Source organism: Lagopus leucura, unplaced genomic scaffold (genome assembly GCF_019238085.1).
Source record: "Lagopus leucura isolate 7727_CA_CO unplaced genomic scaffold, USGS_WTPT01 Super-Scaffold_100021, whole genome shotgun sequence".
NCBI lineage: Eukaryota > Metazoa > Chordata > Aves > Galliformes > Phasianidae > Lagopus > Lagopus leucura.
The window spans coordinates 1,441,756-1,460,416 of record NW_024962274.1 but is presented as its reverse complement, the minus strand read 5'-3'; the positions used below and the strand labels follow the sequence as shown (position 1 = coordinate 1,460,416).

The 18,661-nt window shown below is 42.5% G+C and overlaps 1 protein-coding gene across 3 annotated transcripts in view; it reads right to left on the bottom strand.

The window, feature by feature from the left end:
* LOC122183869 (LIM domain containing preferred translocation partner in lipoma) overlaps window positions 1-18,661 on the bottom strand; it is a 303,475-nt gene that overhangs the window by 46,768 nt on the left and 238,046 nt on the right. For all 3 annotated transcript variants that reach the window (XM_042878277.1, XM_042878278.1, XM_042878280.1), the window contains one exon: window positions 3,051-3,220. In XM_042878277.1, coding sequence (XP_042734211.1) covers window positions 3,051-3,220 — 170 coding nt within the window. The remainder of the gene's footprint in view (window positions 1-3,050; window positions 3,221-18,661) is intronic.

The following is an 18,661-nucleotide window of genomic DNA, read 5'->3' as shown; positions in this document are numbered from 1 at the left end:
ATCTAAGGAGAGTCATGTAACAAACTAAGAAGATTAGCCAATTCTAATTGTTGAAAAAAAGTGTATTTTTATTTTTGCATTGTTTTTCAATGTGCGTATGGCTATGAGTCACACAAGGGAATTATTAAAAACAAGAATTCATGAATTTATACATCAAGACCAGGCAAATTAATTGGAGCTGACTTCCCTTAATATTAACGCAGCAGCTTGGCCTAGCGGTCTGCACAACGGGTCAAAAGTTTTGAACATGTGGAGGTAGAGATGAGAGGTAGAAATTGGTCTGAATTAGGCAGACCAGTAAATAAGCATCATCAATTAACTCAGATGTATACCAGTACAGAATCCTGTTTCCAGAGCAGGCCACAGCCACTGGCTCACTGCACTGTCTCAAGGCAGTCATGCGTTTCCTATGTTCCATGGGGATTCAGGCCCACAAGAACCTGAGTCTGGGATCTTCAACCCCATTATTTTATTCAGAACTCTACATTTCCAGGTTATTTTCTGAGAGTGAGATTTGAGAAAACTCAAAAAACCGAATTAGAGGCAAAATCCTTAAACGCAAGTTACATTCTGGGCAGGTGATTAATTCTAACTGGCTTCAGTATGACAGCATCACACATCTGAAAACAACAGCATTCAGACCATGCCCCAGCAATTTAAGGGCCTCACGTCCATTTGCAAGTGCAACCTGCAAACTCAGTCTGGGCCCTCAGTGCACTCAGGCACTCACCATCCCACTGAAGCCAACACAGACACTGTTTCATCGAAAAATCCACCAGACAGAGCTCCAACACAGATTTCTTTGAGCCTAAGTAGGCAGGGCCCAAACCCTTCACAAATCTGACCTTCAGCAGAGCAAAGCACCAAGCTGTCTGAGGGGTAACAAGACAGTCACCCAACACTTGCTTCTTCCAGGAGTAATAGTCTGGTGTTTGCTTGGGTTAGTTATTCTTGTTCCACCAGATTGCCAGATTCCTCCTTTCCTTTCCCCACTCACAGTACTAGCTGTCAAGCTACACATATGTAGCAACTTATCAGTAGGGCCACCCTTTCCCCTACATGTGCAGCAGCAGATGGATTCAGAAGTGTTTTGGGTGAAGTCCATAACCTTTTTTTTTTTCTTTGTGGATTGCATTGGTAAGCATTTAAAGGCCTCCTCTGATTATATAAGAGAAAGCTATTAAACGTTTACTCATTGCTCTGTACTCAGAGCTGCAAAGCCGTATCGTGGAACATACAAACACAGATGCAACCAGGCAATTATCATTCCTTTATCCCCTAAATAGATAGAAGATAAATTTGAAAGAAAATGAGGAACAGAATCCTTCTTCCTTTTTTTTTTTTTTTTTTTTTATCCTTTTATCTCCCAATGTAGGAAGTTTACTGAATCCTTGCCAACAATTCACTCAGGCTAATGAAGTGTATAAGTAATGGGATTAAATAATCTTAAACCATTACTACAGTGGCTAATGCAGATGTTTTCCCAAACTAACGCAGATGAGTAGTGAAGAATGCCTGCTTGATTTGAAAAAGAGGAAAAGCATCAATCAGCAAGCAGATGAAGTCAATTCCATCCTGAAGTGAGTGAGATGCTTAACTTGTTGTATGAAGATGCTCCCCTCGCATTATGAACACACCTTCCTGAAATCTGCAGTGCTTTGCACATGGGCACCAGCTTCCTAAGATATCAGAATTTTTATCATACAGTCATTATAGTGCTAACAAAAAAAAGAAAAAAGAAAAAAAGAGAAAATAATGTTTAAGGGGTATATTTTTCAATCAAAAAATCATTTAGGTTTTAAAAGTCAATTACCATGACTCACTTATCACTGCTACAAAAAGACAAATTCTGCCCCTTTTTATATTCAGTATTTCAGCAATAATCCCACTGAAAAGCCTTCACCGAAATAGAATGAAACAGTTAGATAGCAGTAGCATTTTCAGAAATATCTATTCTTTCTTTAATTATCAGCATACCAGAAATTTCTGCTTTCAAAAATAAGGTCTAATTATGGAAGGGCCTCAAGTCCATTTCATGCCCCCAAAAACAAACAAACGAAACTCCACCATCTGGGTAAATAAAAGATGCTATGCAGCATACTGGTGGTACATCGGCTTTCACAAAATCTTGCAGGAAAATACATAGAGGAAGAACATGCATGCTATAGTTACCAACTTTAAACTAGATTTCAGTTTAAAATAAGCTTCATTTAACAGTGGGCAAGAAAATCAATAGTTTATAAAAAGGACTCTAACTCCAAGGTTTAAAGGAAGATCCATCAATGTGTTAAGAATGTTCTGGAACTTTTCTTATTCGAGATTATAATGTTTTCCCAACATACTGTATGTTAAGGTCACAGCAAGGTAAGGCCTCAGGCACACTATGTGATGTTTCTTTAATTTACAACGGTACAACAGGTTTTAACTGTCTCTTATGGGAGCCTCTTAAAAGGTGCAGCCTCTTAAAAGGTGCAGTTAATTGTTTGATTTAGGAGCTCGTTGGAGGCATAAAGTGAAATTTTAGGATAAGGTAAGCTTCAAAAGATACTCAATCCAACTGCTGTTAAATCAGTGGAAAGACTTCCATTAGCTTCATTAAGAAACACAGAAGTTGCTATTTCAGAAGTTGAAGTGCCACCTTTTTTCATCTTCTCATCTTATTTTCATCTTCTACATTTTAGTGGGCACCAACATTTCTAAGGGTTTTGATAACAGATTTCTGAACACAAAAAACCTTATCAGAATAACACCTTCCCTTAAAAATCACTGCATTGCCTGCTCCTTTCAGAGCTCAAATCATCACCAAAAGCACCTATTTCTCTTGCTTTGGCCACTTCATTTAACAGCTTGGACAGAACAGAAAATGAAGTTAACAAAAGAAGCTGAAGTGATCTGAATGCCTCTGAAGACCATGGAAAACTAGTGCCCATCAGCTTACCATGAGATTGCCTGGTTTTGGCTATAAGGCAACAGTTCAACAGTGAAGAAAACAAATTTTTGTGATGTCTGCATGTAAAAAACGAGCGGACAAAAACCCCGCAAGTACTTACAATATAGCAGGGTTCACAGTAGGCTTTCTTCTCTACTGCGTAGAAAGGCTGCCCCCTCAGCTTGTTCTTGCACATCATGCAGGTGAAGCACTCCACGTGGAAGACCTGGTCCATGGCTGTGCAGCCAGTGCCTTCCCCAACAACATTCTCCCCACAGCGAGCACAGCGGCCTGTCACCAGAAGGAAGGAACATGGGTCAGTGCAAGCTCCCATCTTTCGTTGGGGAGAAAGTACTCCTGTATGCTTCCATCGCACAGTAGGCAGCAGGAACACGGCAGCTCAGCCAGCACAGGGGCAACTGATGCCATCGCTGGCAATGATCCAGCACATTGAAACACACTCTAGTGCTACCCCTCATGGAATGATCTAGAGAAGCTTGAAACCGGCCCCCAAAACTACACTGAAATCATTACTGCTGGTGCCTCAGGCTGGCAACCATCATAAGGAGCCTAAATCTCCCAGATGCAAAGCATTCACTTACCATCTAACATAACTATATAGTCACTTGCAGCTACTCAGCTAGATGGCATGAACCTGTGCTGAAAGCCTTGCCTCCACATGAAAGGATTTTGTGGTAGGATGCCTCATCAAGCTGCCTGGTGGCAGCACAATTTTTATCATTTAAAGAGTTCTTTTTGCTTGCTCAGCTCAAACCAATTGTCTCAATAGAGCCAATTATACTGGCAAAAGGATTTCACTTTTTATGCTTTTACCAGTATAGCAGTATCAATCCTTACGCTCTTGTTAATGTGCTGGTGCTGAGCTAGTTTGTATTTTAAACAACAAGTAGTAGCCAGTCTTAGTGATGACAAAAAGTGTAATACCATCTTTTATGTGGAAAAGTGACTTTTTTGTGTTTGAAGATTAATATTGACTAAGATGCTATCCATTCAAAGACTAAAGCCATTTCTCAAAAACTGATGTGCAAATACTTGATTCTTATCGTAATTCAAGAAAAGCATATCAGAAGCTACTAACAAGGGTAAAGGCAAGTCCTAAGAACTCCAGTTGTTTCTGAGAAAGGTCCCTAGTGCAACATGCAAACAAAAACACAACAGAAGAAACCTGCAGGAGCACACATAGGAGGCTTGCTGCCTTGTTTACCTTGCTGCTGAAAACATTATGTAGCAGAGCCTCCAGCCATGGGACCCTGCATCCCTCCTCAGTGGGTGGGGTAGAGGGGATGATGAAAAGCAAGAAGGAGGGAAGGAAGACCAGAGCTCATCTGAGAGCAGGCAGACAGAATTACTCATAAAAACACACACGAGTAATATGTACCTAGTAATGATTAAGTAATCCAGCAATGATACAATGCTCTTTCACACTACAGCCTGTGCTTACTGACTATTCCAAACAAATACTGCAAAACTTCCTAAAAGGTCTTGCACCAGTCCTATTGTTCCAACCACAGGGCTTCTGAACAGTGGGACATCTTCCAGCACACGTCCTCACACCTTCTTCCCTGCCTGCCCCAGCCTTCAGCAGGCTATACCCAGGGAACAACATATGAGCTTCTTTCCTACGTGGCAAGATCCTATACATACCTTGTCTGAGCAATGTGGAGAGAGCTACCAGGCAAATGAAGACAAGCCTGGAACCTCCTCCAAATAGGAATTAATAGATGTTGTTTTTAAGCTTTAATTTATTTAGCATTTGTTATTAGTGTTTTGACAGTGTTGTGCTTTAATCACTCCACTGTAATGCTTCTTGTGAGGGCTCCTCTTTTACAAGCGGAGAAGGAATGCAGGCTTCCCAGCATGGTGATGAGGCTACAGAGCATGGGGGAAGAATGGAAAAAAACACGAGAACTAGGAAAAATAAAAATAAAAATAAAAATCCCACTGGAGAGAACCATCGGAGCAGTACTTCTCTGGGAAAGAGGCAGAAGAAACAGGAGTTGCATGTACAACAGAGCACTGCTCGGTCCTCTGCGTGGACAAGACCAAGTCGCTCCAGGGCCTTCTCCAAACTGCTCGTGTAGCGGGGCTGTAATATGAACAGACGTCTGGGGAGCAGTTAATATCTCCATATATAAAACATGAAATTGAAAGCTATTAGTGTATTACTTTACACAGTGTTTTTCCAGCGGGAATATTCCGCTGAAGAATTTATTTTCCCTGGTGTGCCATTCTGTGATCATCCGGTATTATTTTTATGAGGCATTTGGACACAGAATAATGCAGTGTCTATGCAAACACTTCTCAGCTTTCTTTGTTAACATCTGAGCAGAACATGTGGGAATCTTTTCTTCCCTCCTCCTCACATTCATAATTTAGCCACTCTCACATACTTCAATGTTTACGTCCCCCTCGACCAAGGCGCTCTCTGCAGAAGCTGTCTATACGTAGATCATACTTCTGGCTGCACTTCTCGCATCAGGAAATCATGGTCTGTTTCTTCCCTAGCTTAGGCATGTACTCCTGTAATCCCTGGCAAACCGCTCAGCACCTTTGCACCTCTGTCCTCCCTTTGAGTGAAGGGCATAAAGACATCTTCTCTGCCTCAGAAAGGTGCCCTGAGGCTACATTCCTGCACACCTCTCAGGCATTCCCCAACTTCACTGCTGGTGGCCAGGTACAAACCAAAGAGCAGCACAACACACATCTCAGCCAACTTCTCCCCTTGAAGTTGGTATTTCCTTAGGCTTTCCTTCCTCTTTCTGGGTTTTTCCACAGAAGATTCCCATTCAGGCAGCGACAGACTTAACCCATCTACATTTATGAGAAGTCCAGCTTCTGCTGTTATGTACACGGACAGAAATGCTACTGTAAACCCTCACACAGGAAAGCTTAAAGAAAGCTTCCTTTTTCATAAGTTTATATGCAAATTGTAGTGCTGTGGCCTGGAGCAAACAATGTTTTTCATGAGACATGGCCACTCCAATGAGAATCAAAACACAAACTCTGTGCCTAGCAACACCACCAACTGACTCACTCGCCCGAAGGATGAGAACAAGTAAACCAAAATATTCAAATCTGGGAGCTTACAGTTGGGCTTCTGGATCCATGCAAAGGCACACGCGTGAATACATAACTGATGGTTTGCAGCAGTGCAGCTGTTAAAGACAGCAACTTCTGCAGACTTTGGTGCAACCTGTGAACTCAAAAGTCTTCTATAAAGCCAGGTTGCTTCTCCCGACTCCCATGTCTTACTCAAGTTTGGCTGAAAATGGCTATTAGTTTCAAGAGTTGTTGGTGAGGGAGGAACTGACAAACAAGATAGGCACATGCACACAGGCAGTGTGATTGCACAAGCCTCATTTCCTTAGAAAACCAGAAAAACCCCACCAGAAACAATGCATCTATCATTATGTCTGATAAAAACAAAACAAAGGTCTGCTTTTCCTGTGTGCCAGTTACCAACGGCAAAGGTATTTGTGGTTGGATTCACCACAATTAAGTGCCCACACATGTTTCCCATTTTAATATTTTCACACTGGATGAAATAACCCAGCCTGTTATGTGCAGAATACCCATGAGTGGATACAGAACAAGTTGCACTGCTTATTGAGAAAGAGGTAGCAAAGGCAAAGCTTGCAAGACTCAAGAACAAACAGATTGCATAAAAAAAGATTACACAAATAATCTAAAAGAAAAATAGCAGGCAGCGTATTACAGTAGAAACACAGAACAACGTGACCCATTTGCTTCCCACAGAGACAAATAGCACTTAAAAGGCACCTTAAAGACAAAGGACAAAATTAGTACTAAACTGCATGAAGATGAGACTATGTCATTTCAGCATTCTTCTTTGGCCCCTTCAGGCCTTTTCAGGTCCTGGTTCAAGATAATTTCGGCAAAACTAAAGGTGATGCATTGGCAGCATGCCTGGGAGACTGGAGTCCTCCCGTGTTGCATGAAAGAGCTTCATAACCTTGGCTGTGACCTTCCTTCATCACAGCCTTGCTGCCACATGTTGGTTTTACCTTGGGGGGACAGTTAGAGGTGCCCACAGAGGCTTCCCTGCTGAAACCACTGGAAATGCCATCATTACTCAGTGGGTCACAGGGAAAACTTCAGTAGCTGAAAGGGAACATCAGCTCCTACACTGCATTCAGAAACCTCATTTACTGTCCTCTGAAGCATAAGCAATACAGCAAATTCAAATTGAGGGGGGAAATTTACATGATGCCATGTTCTAACTTCTTGTTATTTTATTTCTATTATTATTGTTATTATTATTTTTGCTTATACTGTCACTCTGATGCTCTGATTGTGGAAAAGCCTGGTCAGCAAGGAAAATTGTGGTCTCAGCACTCTAAATGTTTTACTGTTGACAAGTAAGCTGCAGACAGCCCAGCCAAGGAAAAGGTTAAGGAAGAATTTGAAAGAGGATCTGGAGGGAGTTTTGAGAGAAGTTTAATGGGATGCTTCTGAGGAAAGGACAAAGACAGCACAAAAAGGAAACATAAGTGCTTGAAGATTGAACATAGATACCTGCAGACGGAAAGGATGAGCTGATATGTCACTGGAGAATAAGAGAGGAAAAACAGAGGGAATAGGTCACTACAGGCCACGCAAGTAAAGACAAGAAGCTTCTGTGTGATCTGATGCAGAAATGAAACCAGAGGGATAATTAAAGAGGCAGGGACAATCTGGCCTAAGTGACAAGCCAGAGAGTGATCTCTGCAGCTGCATTCCAGTTGAGCATGACCAGAGAGAAATTGCATTTTTAGAAAAGAATACTGCAGAGATTCAAGGTCACTAGAGCCTGGATGCAGGTTTTATCTACAAAGACGAATACAAGAGGCCCTAATCTGAGCTCTTATTCAGCAAGATTCATAAGATTTGGCCGGAGTCTGGGTGTGACCTGAAGATGAAGAATTAGGTACAGGGTGTCCCAACTTATCTTGGACATGAGTCACTTCTAAATGTCAGATTAAGAATGTGAGCCAATCAGACAAACACCACTAAGGATAGATGATGGAGTAGGTACATGCCATACTAATGCTTATGGCATAATATTCTGATAGCAAGCACACTGGAGCCCAGTACAGAGGCAATGTAATGCATGCAGCTAGCTTGGAATGGTTCTGTTTGGACATCCAAGGACTGCATTAACCTTTTTTAGGCTACAGCATTACATGTCTGTCATACCCATTTAGACACTAAGCTGTTGGGAGTATAACCATCCCTTGCTATGTGATTTACACTGCCTAACACAGATAATTCATGCAGTAACAAGAGAGTGAAGAGAGCAGAGAGAAAATGTGCAAGCCTTCTCTCTACAAAGGTTTAAATTCATGAATTCAAAGCATGCATTCAATATAGACAGGAGATTGGAGATAATTTTCTGATAAAAGCATCGATGTAGGAAGGTTTTGCATTTACTGAGATGTGGGGGAAAATGTTGACATCTCAAAAACTTCTGCATGATGGAAAAAACTTCTTCCCACCTAACTTTACTGTGGGAATATAGCACAAGGTCATATCCTCACTGCCTATCAATTACACAATTTCCCTTGATCAGCTAAGTGTATTCCCTGGTTCTCACTTCAGTCCTGATACAATATGCAAGAAGGAACTGAAGAAATATTGCATTCTGCTTTTACAAAAGCGTACTAAGAACATTTTTAAAATATGTAAATACATTGGACAAAATATCTCACTAAAAGTTCCCCTGGCAGCCTCAAGACACCCAGTATTTCCGCTGTGTTATTTTTCTAATCATCTCTGTTTAGAGTTTGCCAGTGAATGCATTTTAGAGATTCATGACACATTCTGCTTTTGGACAGCTTTGAATCAGCTGGCAGTAAATGTGGAAAAATCATTACTCCTAATGAAGAAATATTGATGACAAAACAGCATTTCGAGGACAACGTTGACCATAAGTCAACAATGTAACACGATTTTCCCCTCTCTCCCTCCTCTTTCCTAGTGACTTTTATCCAAGGGTTTTCAAGAATTTCCCAAGCACATGGGATTCCTCAGGGTACCTAGGCCAGACAGCACAATTATTCCATTTTAAAGGGATACAGGAGCAGAGGTTAATCCATCAGGCTAACAGTTTAACAGCAGACCTTAGCTGCCAGTATACCTTAACTGGATTAAGTCTCAATGGCAGAGATCCTGCAACTCATAAGCACTCAACATGTTCCTTGATTTGTCCAAAGGGAACAAAATAGGAATCTCTGATCCACAAGAGAGTGTTTATTCCATTCCTGTGGAGCATGGGAAGTATGTATCTAATCGTGATTGTATTTAGCAAAGATGCCTTGGTTGTATCTGTCCTACAGGTACTCCGATATTTTGGCACCCAGGACCTTGCAATATTAGGATGAAGACAAGCTTTGATATTTTTTGTGCATTTTGTAGGAAATTGTGATAGTCTTCTCAGCTTATCTTTGCCTTCCTCACCTGTCCTTTTTTTTTGTTGTTGCTTTTGAACTCAGACTTCTTACTGATCAGGAAGCCCTTGGCAATGGTTTGTTGTGCCAGGATCCCAGTTCGAAGTTTCCCCATTTGTCAGTAGCAGGCTGTATGCATCAGTTGTCTTACACAGCCTTTGGACATGAGACAGATTAATCTTAATTCCCTCTTCTTCAGCAGACGTCAGAAACACAATCTTTCACAGTAAACAGAACTTTATGCTACAGCGTCTGCCTGTAACACTTCATAAATTAAATCCAAGGCCGTGATTTAATTACCGTGTCCCGGTTATTCTGCTTTAACTGTGTTGCACAGTTGTACAGGTCCCTGCAGTGACCTCCTTGTCATTTGCTCTCTGCTTGGCCAGTAGTAGCTGCACTCTCCTGTTGTTTGCATCCCTTTCCTTCAACGACAATACAACTTCGTATTCTCACTTCGCTTGGCTGCAAAGGTGACACATTCTCTGTATGCCCCAGAGGTCTCATTCTACTCCACACAGCAAAAGCACTGCAACTGCGTCAGCTCACACTACTAACACTTCACTGTGCCATTCTGAATGCTTCTTCATGCTGCTCACCACAAGGCTATTATCAGAGCCAGTCACTAGCCCTAATGATGAATCCCTTCCAACATCCCATGAAGGTAGAAGACTTTTAGGACACCCAACATGCAGATGGGAAAGTGAGGCCCACAGAAGTTATGTTACTTGTTGAGGGTCACAAAAATTTTGTTACAGAGCCAGGAACTGAAACCACATCTTCTCAATCCCAGTCTAGTTTCTTTAACCACAAGATGATCTCTAAAAGGCCTGGCAGTGAGACAGGCTTACAGCACAAGAACTCCTGCAATTCAGAGGGAGCTCCCAGCACCAGCCCTGCTGGACAATCCTGCCTGGGATGTGGTCAATGGGCAGGCCGTGCAATCACTGTCAGCAGAGTGACTGAGCAATAGTGAACAAGCACAAGGAAGCTTGTGTCTCTCCCACTTCCTCCATGCAGCACCCCCACGGTGATGGTCCCTATCCCTTATCCATCTGCATCACTCTCTCCTCATCTCCCTGAGACACCAGAGACAATTTCACCTGCTTCTGATATAAAACAGATTACAGCAAATGCTTGCCAATATGGTAGAAGTTCCTTCCTAAATTGTCACAGCTGCAGTGCCTCACTGCCACAAAACAAAGGTTCAGATAGGAGTACTCCTGATTTTCCCACAAATCAACAAAGCCTCCAGTTGAACAGGATCTTGAGAGGTCATGGAAACTGTCTTATTGCCTCAAAGGCAGGATCAACTTTCTCTACAACATTCTTGACAAGTACTTGTTTAATGCGTTCCTAAGAACTTCCAGCAGTGGAGATTAAGCAAAGAACTTCTGTGAGCATATGACCTTACTACTAGCAAGTCTGTCTTTCCACTGAACCAAAATGTCCTTCACAGTAACGTAAGCCAACGCTTTCTTACTCTACTCGCAATGGACACGCAGGACATGTGTTGGCTTGGTTTGGTCCAACCAGTTTTACAGGAAACTTTTGATGTATGGATCTGCACGAACCATTAAAAGATGCTGACTTCTTCTCCAACCCTGGGAGGGACCTTTTCCATGCTCTTCAGTGAAGGTAAACATGGACCTGACAGTGTGCCCAGCTCACTAGTGAGGGACCAGGGGCCCAACTCGAGCGATCTGCAGTGAGTGTCCCAGCCCAGTGGGGGTCAGTGATGCTCTACCATATTTAAGGTCCTAGATATCTTTTTTTTTTTTCTTTTTTTTTTTTTAAAGCACGTTCTGCTTTAAAAAAAAATAAATAAGAAATTGTTATTTCTTACATTGTGACAACTTTTTGGCACATAGTTTACCATTTGCAGAGGGATTGAAATAGAGCTTCAGTAACATCTGGAGACAAAAGAAAGAGGAGGAAAAAAAGAGTGCAAGACAGGAAACATCCCTCCCTTTGCTGATCGATCAAGGAAATGCAAGGCAGCGAGTAAAATGTAGTGTATTTCCTTTATAAATGTTTCTTTTAATGCTGATGAAAGTTACCAGATGACAGAGACTACAGTTGTGTATCCACTCAACAGCCCCACAAGCAAGTTCTTTGCAGAGGTTTGCCAGGCACTGGATGTTGTCTCTGGAAGCCACAGCAGCACCAGCTGGCTCCAGGGCATCCAGGACGGCAAGAGGGTGACATGTCCCATGCTGCCTCCTGTGCACTCCTTGCTACCTGCTTGTCTTCTGGGTTTAGCAGTAGGCATAGGAATCACAAAGAAAAGGAGTTTTAAGTTGCAAACTGTATGGAAAGAAGCACTCCACAAATACTTTTTAAAATGAAAAAGATATTTCTGTTCAGGGGTAAGTTTCAAAGCACTGATTTCCACCAAAAAAAAAAACCTGCCAATAAACACGTAACTAAATAAGGAGTGCAATCAGTTCATTTGGTAAAAAGATATTAAAAAAAAAATTCAACTTTCAGAGAAATCCCCCACCTCTCTGTGCCCACCACTCTTCTCCTTCAGGGGAAACTAATTGCATATAGGAAGTTAAAAAAGGAAGAGATGTAAAAAAAATTGCTTCTCATTTCCCTCCTTACTTTATTTCCAAAATAAAAATGGGGCAAAATCTTTTAAAGCTGTGAAAAATCGGGGTTTTCCACACTTTCAAAAGCTGAGAAAGCTCTTCTGTATTTTACTTCTACAGGAAAATGAGAGATTTTAAAACAAAGATGACTCTTCTTCTGGAACACATTGCTAACATTGAAATATATATATATAATTATTTTTTTTTTTTTAATGATACTTTACCCAACATGGTAGCCAAAGAACAGTCTCAATAGCCCTTCACTAAAGTCTAGGTGACCTGTAAGTGTGTCAGCCAGTTCCTAGCAAGGCTGGCATGAAACCTCTATACAGCTTACCCCAAAGCTGATAGTGCAGGGTTTCATTCCTCCTGGGAAGGACCTTAGCAAGGGAAACTGTCACTGGTAGAGCTGTGGATTAGGCAGATTTTGGCAGTTTTGGTGATTCTAATAGCAGCCACTGAGCCAGGTCCCTTATTACTCACACCTGCAAACCCGCAGGACCAAATATATGGCAGCATGGAAGCTGTGCAACCACACCTGTCTGCAGCTCCCATGGCAAAAAGATGGCGAGAGGGGATGACAGAAATCCCTCTTCCTCCACCCTCATCTTGTGATTATGGACAAAGGGATTTCCTGGACAACCCTCTGGCCCACTCTGTAATTCTGTACCAGATTTCGGGGTCCTCTTTTGGAAAAAACACCTTGCAATCATAGGGAGTGGCAGTGGCAGGAAACCCTAGGCTGTCTGGTCCCCTCACAGATGTCTCTCTGAGCATGCCACCCCAGCCTGCTTGCTCTCTGACGTGCTGGTAGAGCAGCAGAGGGTATTTTCAGGGGCTGCTGCACTCAACCCTGTATGTGAGCACTGACTGCAGAACTGAGCAGATCTGGAGGACAGATGAACTGATCCCCTTCTCAGATGCTTCATGTTCGTTTTCACGCTTTGTGCTCCTTCTGCAGCCCACTCTTCCAGGTGTGGAGGACCAATGACCAGCAGCCTGTGGGATCACGCCACTGCTCAGCACAAGCCTGTCTTGAATCCTCCTTAGCAATTGCCTTTGTAAGAGCTGAACTGAGGGTGCAGGTGACGCCCACACTGATACGGGTAGCAGCCTTTTTGTCTAGGTCAAAAATTAGAAGCAGTCTACAGCAGCCCAAGGACGGGTTGAGGACCTGTGGTGTTAGGTGCAGGACAAAGAGCAAACAATGTCTCATTTCCCAAGGACTTTCACCTCCAACTGTTTCCACGTTGCGCAAGGGCACTTCAAACCTCTTCTGTCCCCCGGCTCAGCCAGCCCATTTCATAAGCTCCAGACGGGCGCCATCAGTACATTCACTAGACTCCAGCACAGCCAAAAATCACATCCGCTGCTGGGCCCGAATGACTCAACTCACTCTTCCATAGCCTGGCTCTGCTCCAGATGGTGTTCGGCAGCTTGTCTGCCTTGCTGCATTGCCGCGAGGGTGGTGGCACGAAGTGATTTTTACCAAAGACTCTGTTCAGCAGAGAAGGTGAAAACGCCTGAGTAATGGCAAAGTTTTGAGTCAGAGATGTTTCCTGTGCCAATGACTCTGGCCTACCAACCTGGCACACCTTATGCATGCCTGCCTGGGGAAAAACATCTGACAAAAAAAACAAGAAACAGGGAGGGAACTTGTCTTCCCTTTGCCAAAAGTGAAAAGAAGAAGAAAAAAAAAAAAAAAAAGAGGAAAGGCTGGATCTCATAAATAGTGAGTCTTGACCAAATGGTAGCTCTCATATTCCCAACAGCTTTGAGGCTTGAGGTTTTCAAAGGTGTCTGACTACATTGGAAGAAGACGTCCCACCAAATTTCAGCTGGCACCTCATTTATTTAAAGTCTTTTGATTATCCTGCTTTCACAATCCGGCACCAGCCCAAAGCTTCCTTGTTGTTTTGAAACATGCGCTGTCTGCATGTCGACAGCAGTCTCGTTGTAAATCATATCCATCAGGCACTGGAAACCGCCTCACCTGTACGTCAACCAGCTGCCCCCTGTGCTCAATTCCATCGGTCCAAATTTCTCAGCAGCTGAAACCAACAAACTCTGTTTTTTCTCATTAAACCAAGCTACTGGACAGAGGTTTCCTTCTTTGCCCAAAAATCTGGGACCTTTCCAACCAGGTGCAAGGTCCAATATTTGTTTACTCTCTTGGACGAGTAACAGGAGCTTTATAAGCTGGGATGCAGAGGCACTCCCATTCTGGTGGGAATGTGCAGCACTGGTTTCTACTCAGGATGATCAGACACGTCATATCCCTAAAATATAACATTGCTACTGAGAGCAAAAGTCCTTTGAAAATACTGTGTGATGTCAGTGACACCATATTATTTCTACTCACGTAATAACGCAATGCTTGCAATCCTGCTCATCCTCTGGTCACAGGATCTGTTTTTGCTGGCTGAGGCAAATGGGAAGTAACACTGACAACTTGTCCAACTCTTTCTGAAATGTCTGCTCTATAGCACATGATGCATATCTGCAGTCCATGATAGAGCAGTTTGATTATTCACACCTGATTGTTGCATTCTCCAAGCCTGATCAAAAAGGAGACAGAACTTTTCTTTCCTGGCCTTCAGTCTCACCAAATTAGTGCAAAGTATGGGATACATATTTATAAAAACTATTATTTTATTTAAAGAAAGTATGTGCAAACCCCATCTGCATAATTGCACGTGTCACTCTCACACATCCCACAGATTTTGATTCATAATTAGAACGGCTTCAAAAATAATAAGAATTTAAAAAAAAAACAAAAAACAAATCAAAACAAACCCTTAATTCTGAGCTCTTTAGTGTCCCTAAGGCTGCTCTGTTTGAGATAATGCTTTGGAGTCTAGCACTCACTGACTACCAGTAGGATACATAAGGAAGGTGGGTTAGGATCTGAGTTTATTGTGATCCTGAGAAGGCTAAATAAAATCAATGCTCAGTGAGCTATACAGGTTGTCCTGACATTCAGCCTCCACAAGGACAACATCTGATGTTGATCAGTATCTATGAAGATGAGTTCAAAACATTACTCTTATCACATTTCTAAGATGGAAGGTTCTTCTAAATTGGCTACTGCATTAAAGGTGCCAATACTTGTCTCCTGAATTATTCACACAATTCTTGACCCAGGAATTCTGCACTGATGGAAACTGAAACCCCAAAAGCTTTTGCTCTTTGTGACAGGGCCGAACCAATGCGAAAGGATTGATCTGATATCCAGAGGTCATGGTGAGTCCTGCCAGTCCAATGTCCTTGAGCGGGCATTAGAAAAGACTAACATCAGCAGGGGTTGCAAGCATTTGCCAAAAACTCTGCATTTACAACCCTTATGAATATCCTGAACCAGTCACATCAACTGCTATGTGGAGAAAGCTTGCAAATCATTGTGCTCTGAAATTTCAGGGTGCTCCTAACTGGTTTCTTATCAAATGAGTTCACTCTGAAGATGGTAACTAACTTTAGCCCTCATTAAGCACATAGGTATGACAGCAAGGAAAACTTACAGATTTGTTTACTTGTGATAACAGAATCATTTGAAAACCACTAGACTTACAAATTTAGATCTGAGGTATGTATAGAGACACCCATTTCTGTTTAGCTCAAGACAGATTTTAACTGATGTCAACTTAGACAACTTCAGGCCGTTCTGAATGTATCTGACCAATCCCAGAAAACCAATGCTGGTTTAAATGAGTTGGTTTCCATCTGCAGCAAAAATGATACGATTTTGTTATGTTGACAAAGTCAGATGTGATGGGTATACTGGGGAAGCAATTATTCATACCCTGACGCAGAAAACCGTGTGGGAGACTTTCACCCCAGTTAAAGGTTAGTTTGCAGAAGCCAGCAGCCAAAACAGAGAATTGCAGCAACATTAGGTGAGACCCAATGCAAATGCAAAATGCTTAAGTCTCCAAACATTTTGGAAATATCCCTCATCGTTTTGCACGGCTCTGAGTGTGCCCTTTGCAGCCCCTAAACACGACAATGTAAATTAACATATATAATGCAGCTCCTGGGAAGTCTCCAACCCATACTCTAGATCAGATGGCAGTAGAAGTGTTTGAGTTAAGCTTCAGATACATATTTGAACATTAGAACATCTGGAAAAAGTCTGAATTTAACAATCCCAGTGCTCATCACTTTCTTGCTGCTTCAGAAGAACTCCAAACCAATCCCAGTATAACTAGGAAGAGATAGGCTGGCATTTTGGAGGCCACAGAATAAAGACCTACCAAATATCTTTTCCTGCAATACAGTAAAAGCTTTTTCCAGGGAAGAGCTGTGTCTGAGGTTCTAAGGGTCACTGTGGAACATTCCTAGCTAAGGGGGTGACAAAACACTTGCCCAGGGGAAAAAAAAATGACTCTCTCACTTTATAGCATTATTTCTGCTGCATATTGTTTTGCTCTCTCCTGTCCCCAGAGCCACTGCACACACTGATCTCCTGAGAGCTCAGGCTATATTTAATCAACCAGAACTCTATCCAAACTGATGCCAGTTTGATCATCTTCTAGTCAACACACATCTACTAAGATATGACCCACCGTGTGTCATGATTAGACCATGCTCCAAAATATGGTCCTGTAAAACCTCACTCGTTCTCAACAGCTGCAATTTCCTGGGCCAGAAGAGCTCTCACAATCAGACATTTGCTGGATGCTCACCATTCCTGATAGCTGCTAGGACTTTGGCCATTTACATGAGGTACAGATCACTCCTACCAAATGAAATTATTTGTTCTGCTAAGGGCAATAGGTGAGACTGTCTGAACACCCTGCAACTCTGCAAAACATAAGGAAGCCAAGGTTGGCACACCTAGGACAGTTTAGTTACAGATCCTCACCCAAACGCCTGCTACAGTCAGAACAGGCTTTCTAAGAAGTATTGTTTTGTTTGAAAGACCTAGCCACACTTAGAGCAATGGGCCTCATGAACATCACATTACCAGGGCTGGCTCAGGACACAAATCTGTGACCACAGGAGAGCAATGTCCCTCCGCTCCAAGCTTCATAGAAGCCTCTTTTCCGACCCTCTTGAAACCGGTATATGTGTTTCTCCCTGCATGAGCAAAGTGCAGTTTTATTCTCCCATCAGCATAGAGACTGAAAGTTTATGTGACCAGCTTTCCCTAGGAGCTGGCTGTATGACTGACGCAGCCCTTCTGGCACTCTTCAGCTACCCTTCCAAAGGAGGGATGCCACAGAGGTAGCAATGCACCAGCCGTGCACATCTGCAGTGCACATGCTCCACTTTCTTCATTTTCTCAATTATGCCTGTGAAAAAATGGAAAATAATTCTGACCATAAGCAACCTCCCTGCTTTGCTCACATCCTCTCCTGTCCTGCATGGAAATCAAGAACACACAGTCTAAGAGGTTTTGGCTGTTTCAGCATCAGTAGTGGCCATTTAGGAATTACAAAAGCAATGTGCACTGAAGTCTTTGTTTTGGCATTCTATCTTCAGTAGAAGCCACTGTTTTGACATATACATCCACATGATAGAATGTTTTAAAGTGAGTTTCACTCACTTCCATACCCACTCTTATTGCAGCCATACCCTCCCTACTCCCGGCCCTCTCTCCACACCTCCCTCTCTTCTTCATACACACAACTCAGACTTGCCAGCGTTGGAAGTATTCACACTTCATGAGATTGTACAGGCACCAAAAGCAGGATCTGTTGATGTGAGATGTTGGGATGGTGAATGGGAAAGGAGGGAATGCCATTAGAATTCATGGTCCATGCAGCAACCTGCCCTATACACACATGCTTATCTATACATGTATTTTAGGATTCCCACATAATTTCAGCCATGGGACAGAAATGAAAACCAGCTGCCTGGCTTATGGGGATGACCATGAGGGTACACAACCAGAATTAGCTCCACACTGGCAGTGACGATCACTGGGACCTTCAGTCCAAGAGAGCTGACTGCACGTGACAGTGCTCTGCAGAGCACTAATGACCTATACTGGCATCCTTTCCAAATGTCTCCCTCTACGAAAGCTTAGCCAGACACAATTCCTTAGCTCACGTGATGACATACAATCCCTGAGTTAAAAAGAGGTGGAAATTCAGTATTGTCTTGCCCTAATCATTCATCGAAACAAGAGAAAACTCAAGGTAAATACTGTTTAGCTTCCTACAGATTTTTTGGATGCCCGTAGATGAATTCACCTGGCTTCCAGAGCAAGCAGAAAACGAGGAAATAGTGGCATTTTAAAACCTGTTCATTTTTTTTTCAGAGTATAATTTTAAATGACAAAAAAGACTCCAACTCCCAACAAAAACTTTCCCCACTCCCTCCCCACCCCCATAAAAAAAGGCTGTGCATCATCTGTTCAGTTTGCTCCAACAGTGCAGACAGAAATCAGAACGTACGCTCAGAAGATAGTAAGTTATTAACCTCTCAAGATACCGTCTGAAACCAGAATTTGTTGAGTAAATTGCATATTAAAGCTGAATACTGCTGCTAACTGAATACAGCCTGATTCACAGCTCTGAACAAATAGCTACGCATGGCTGGGATGGTAACTTGGAAGGACTTGGAGAGAAAATAATTTACATCCCAAGTCCAGCTGTCTGTCTTCAGCTATGGAGAGTGTCTTACACTTTGGACAATGGGTCTCTAAAATCTCTAAATCTCCACACCTC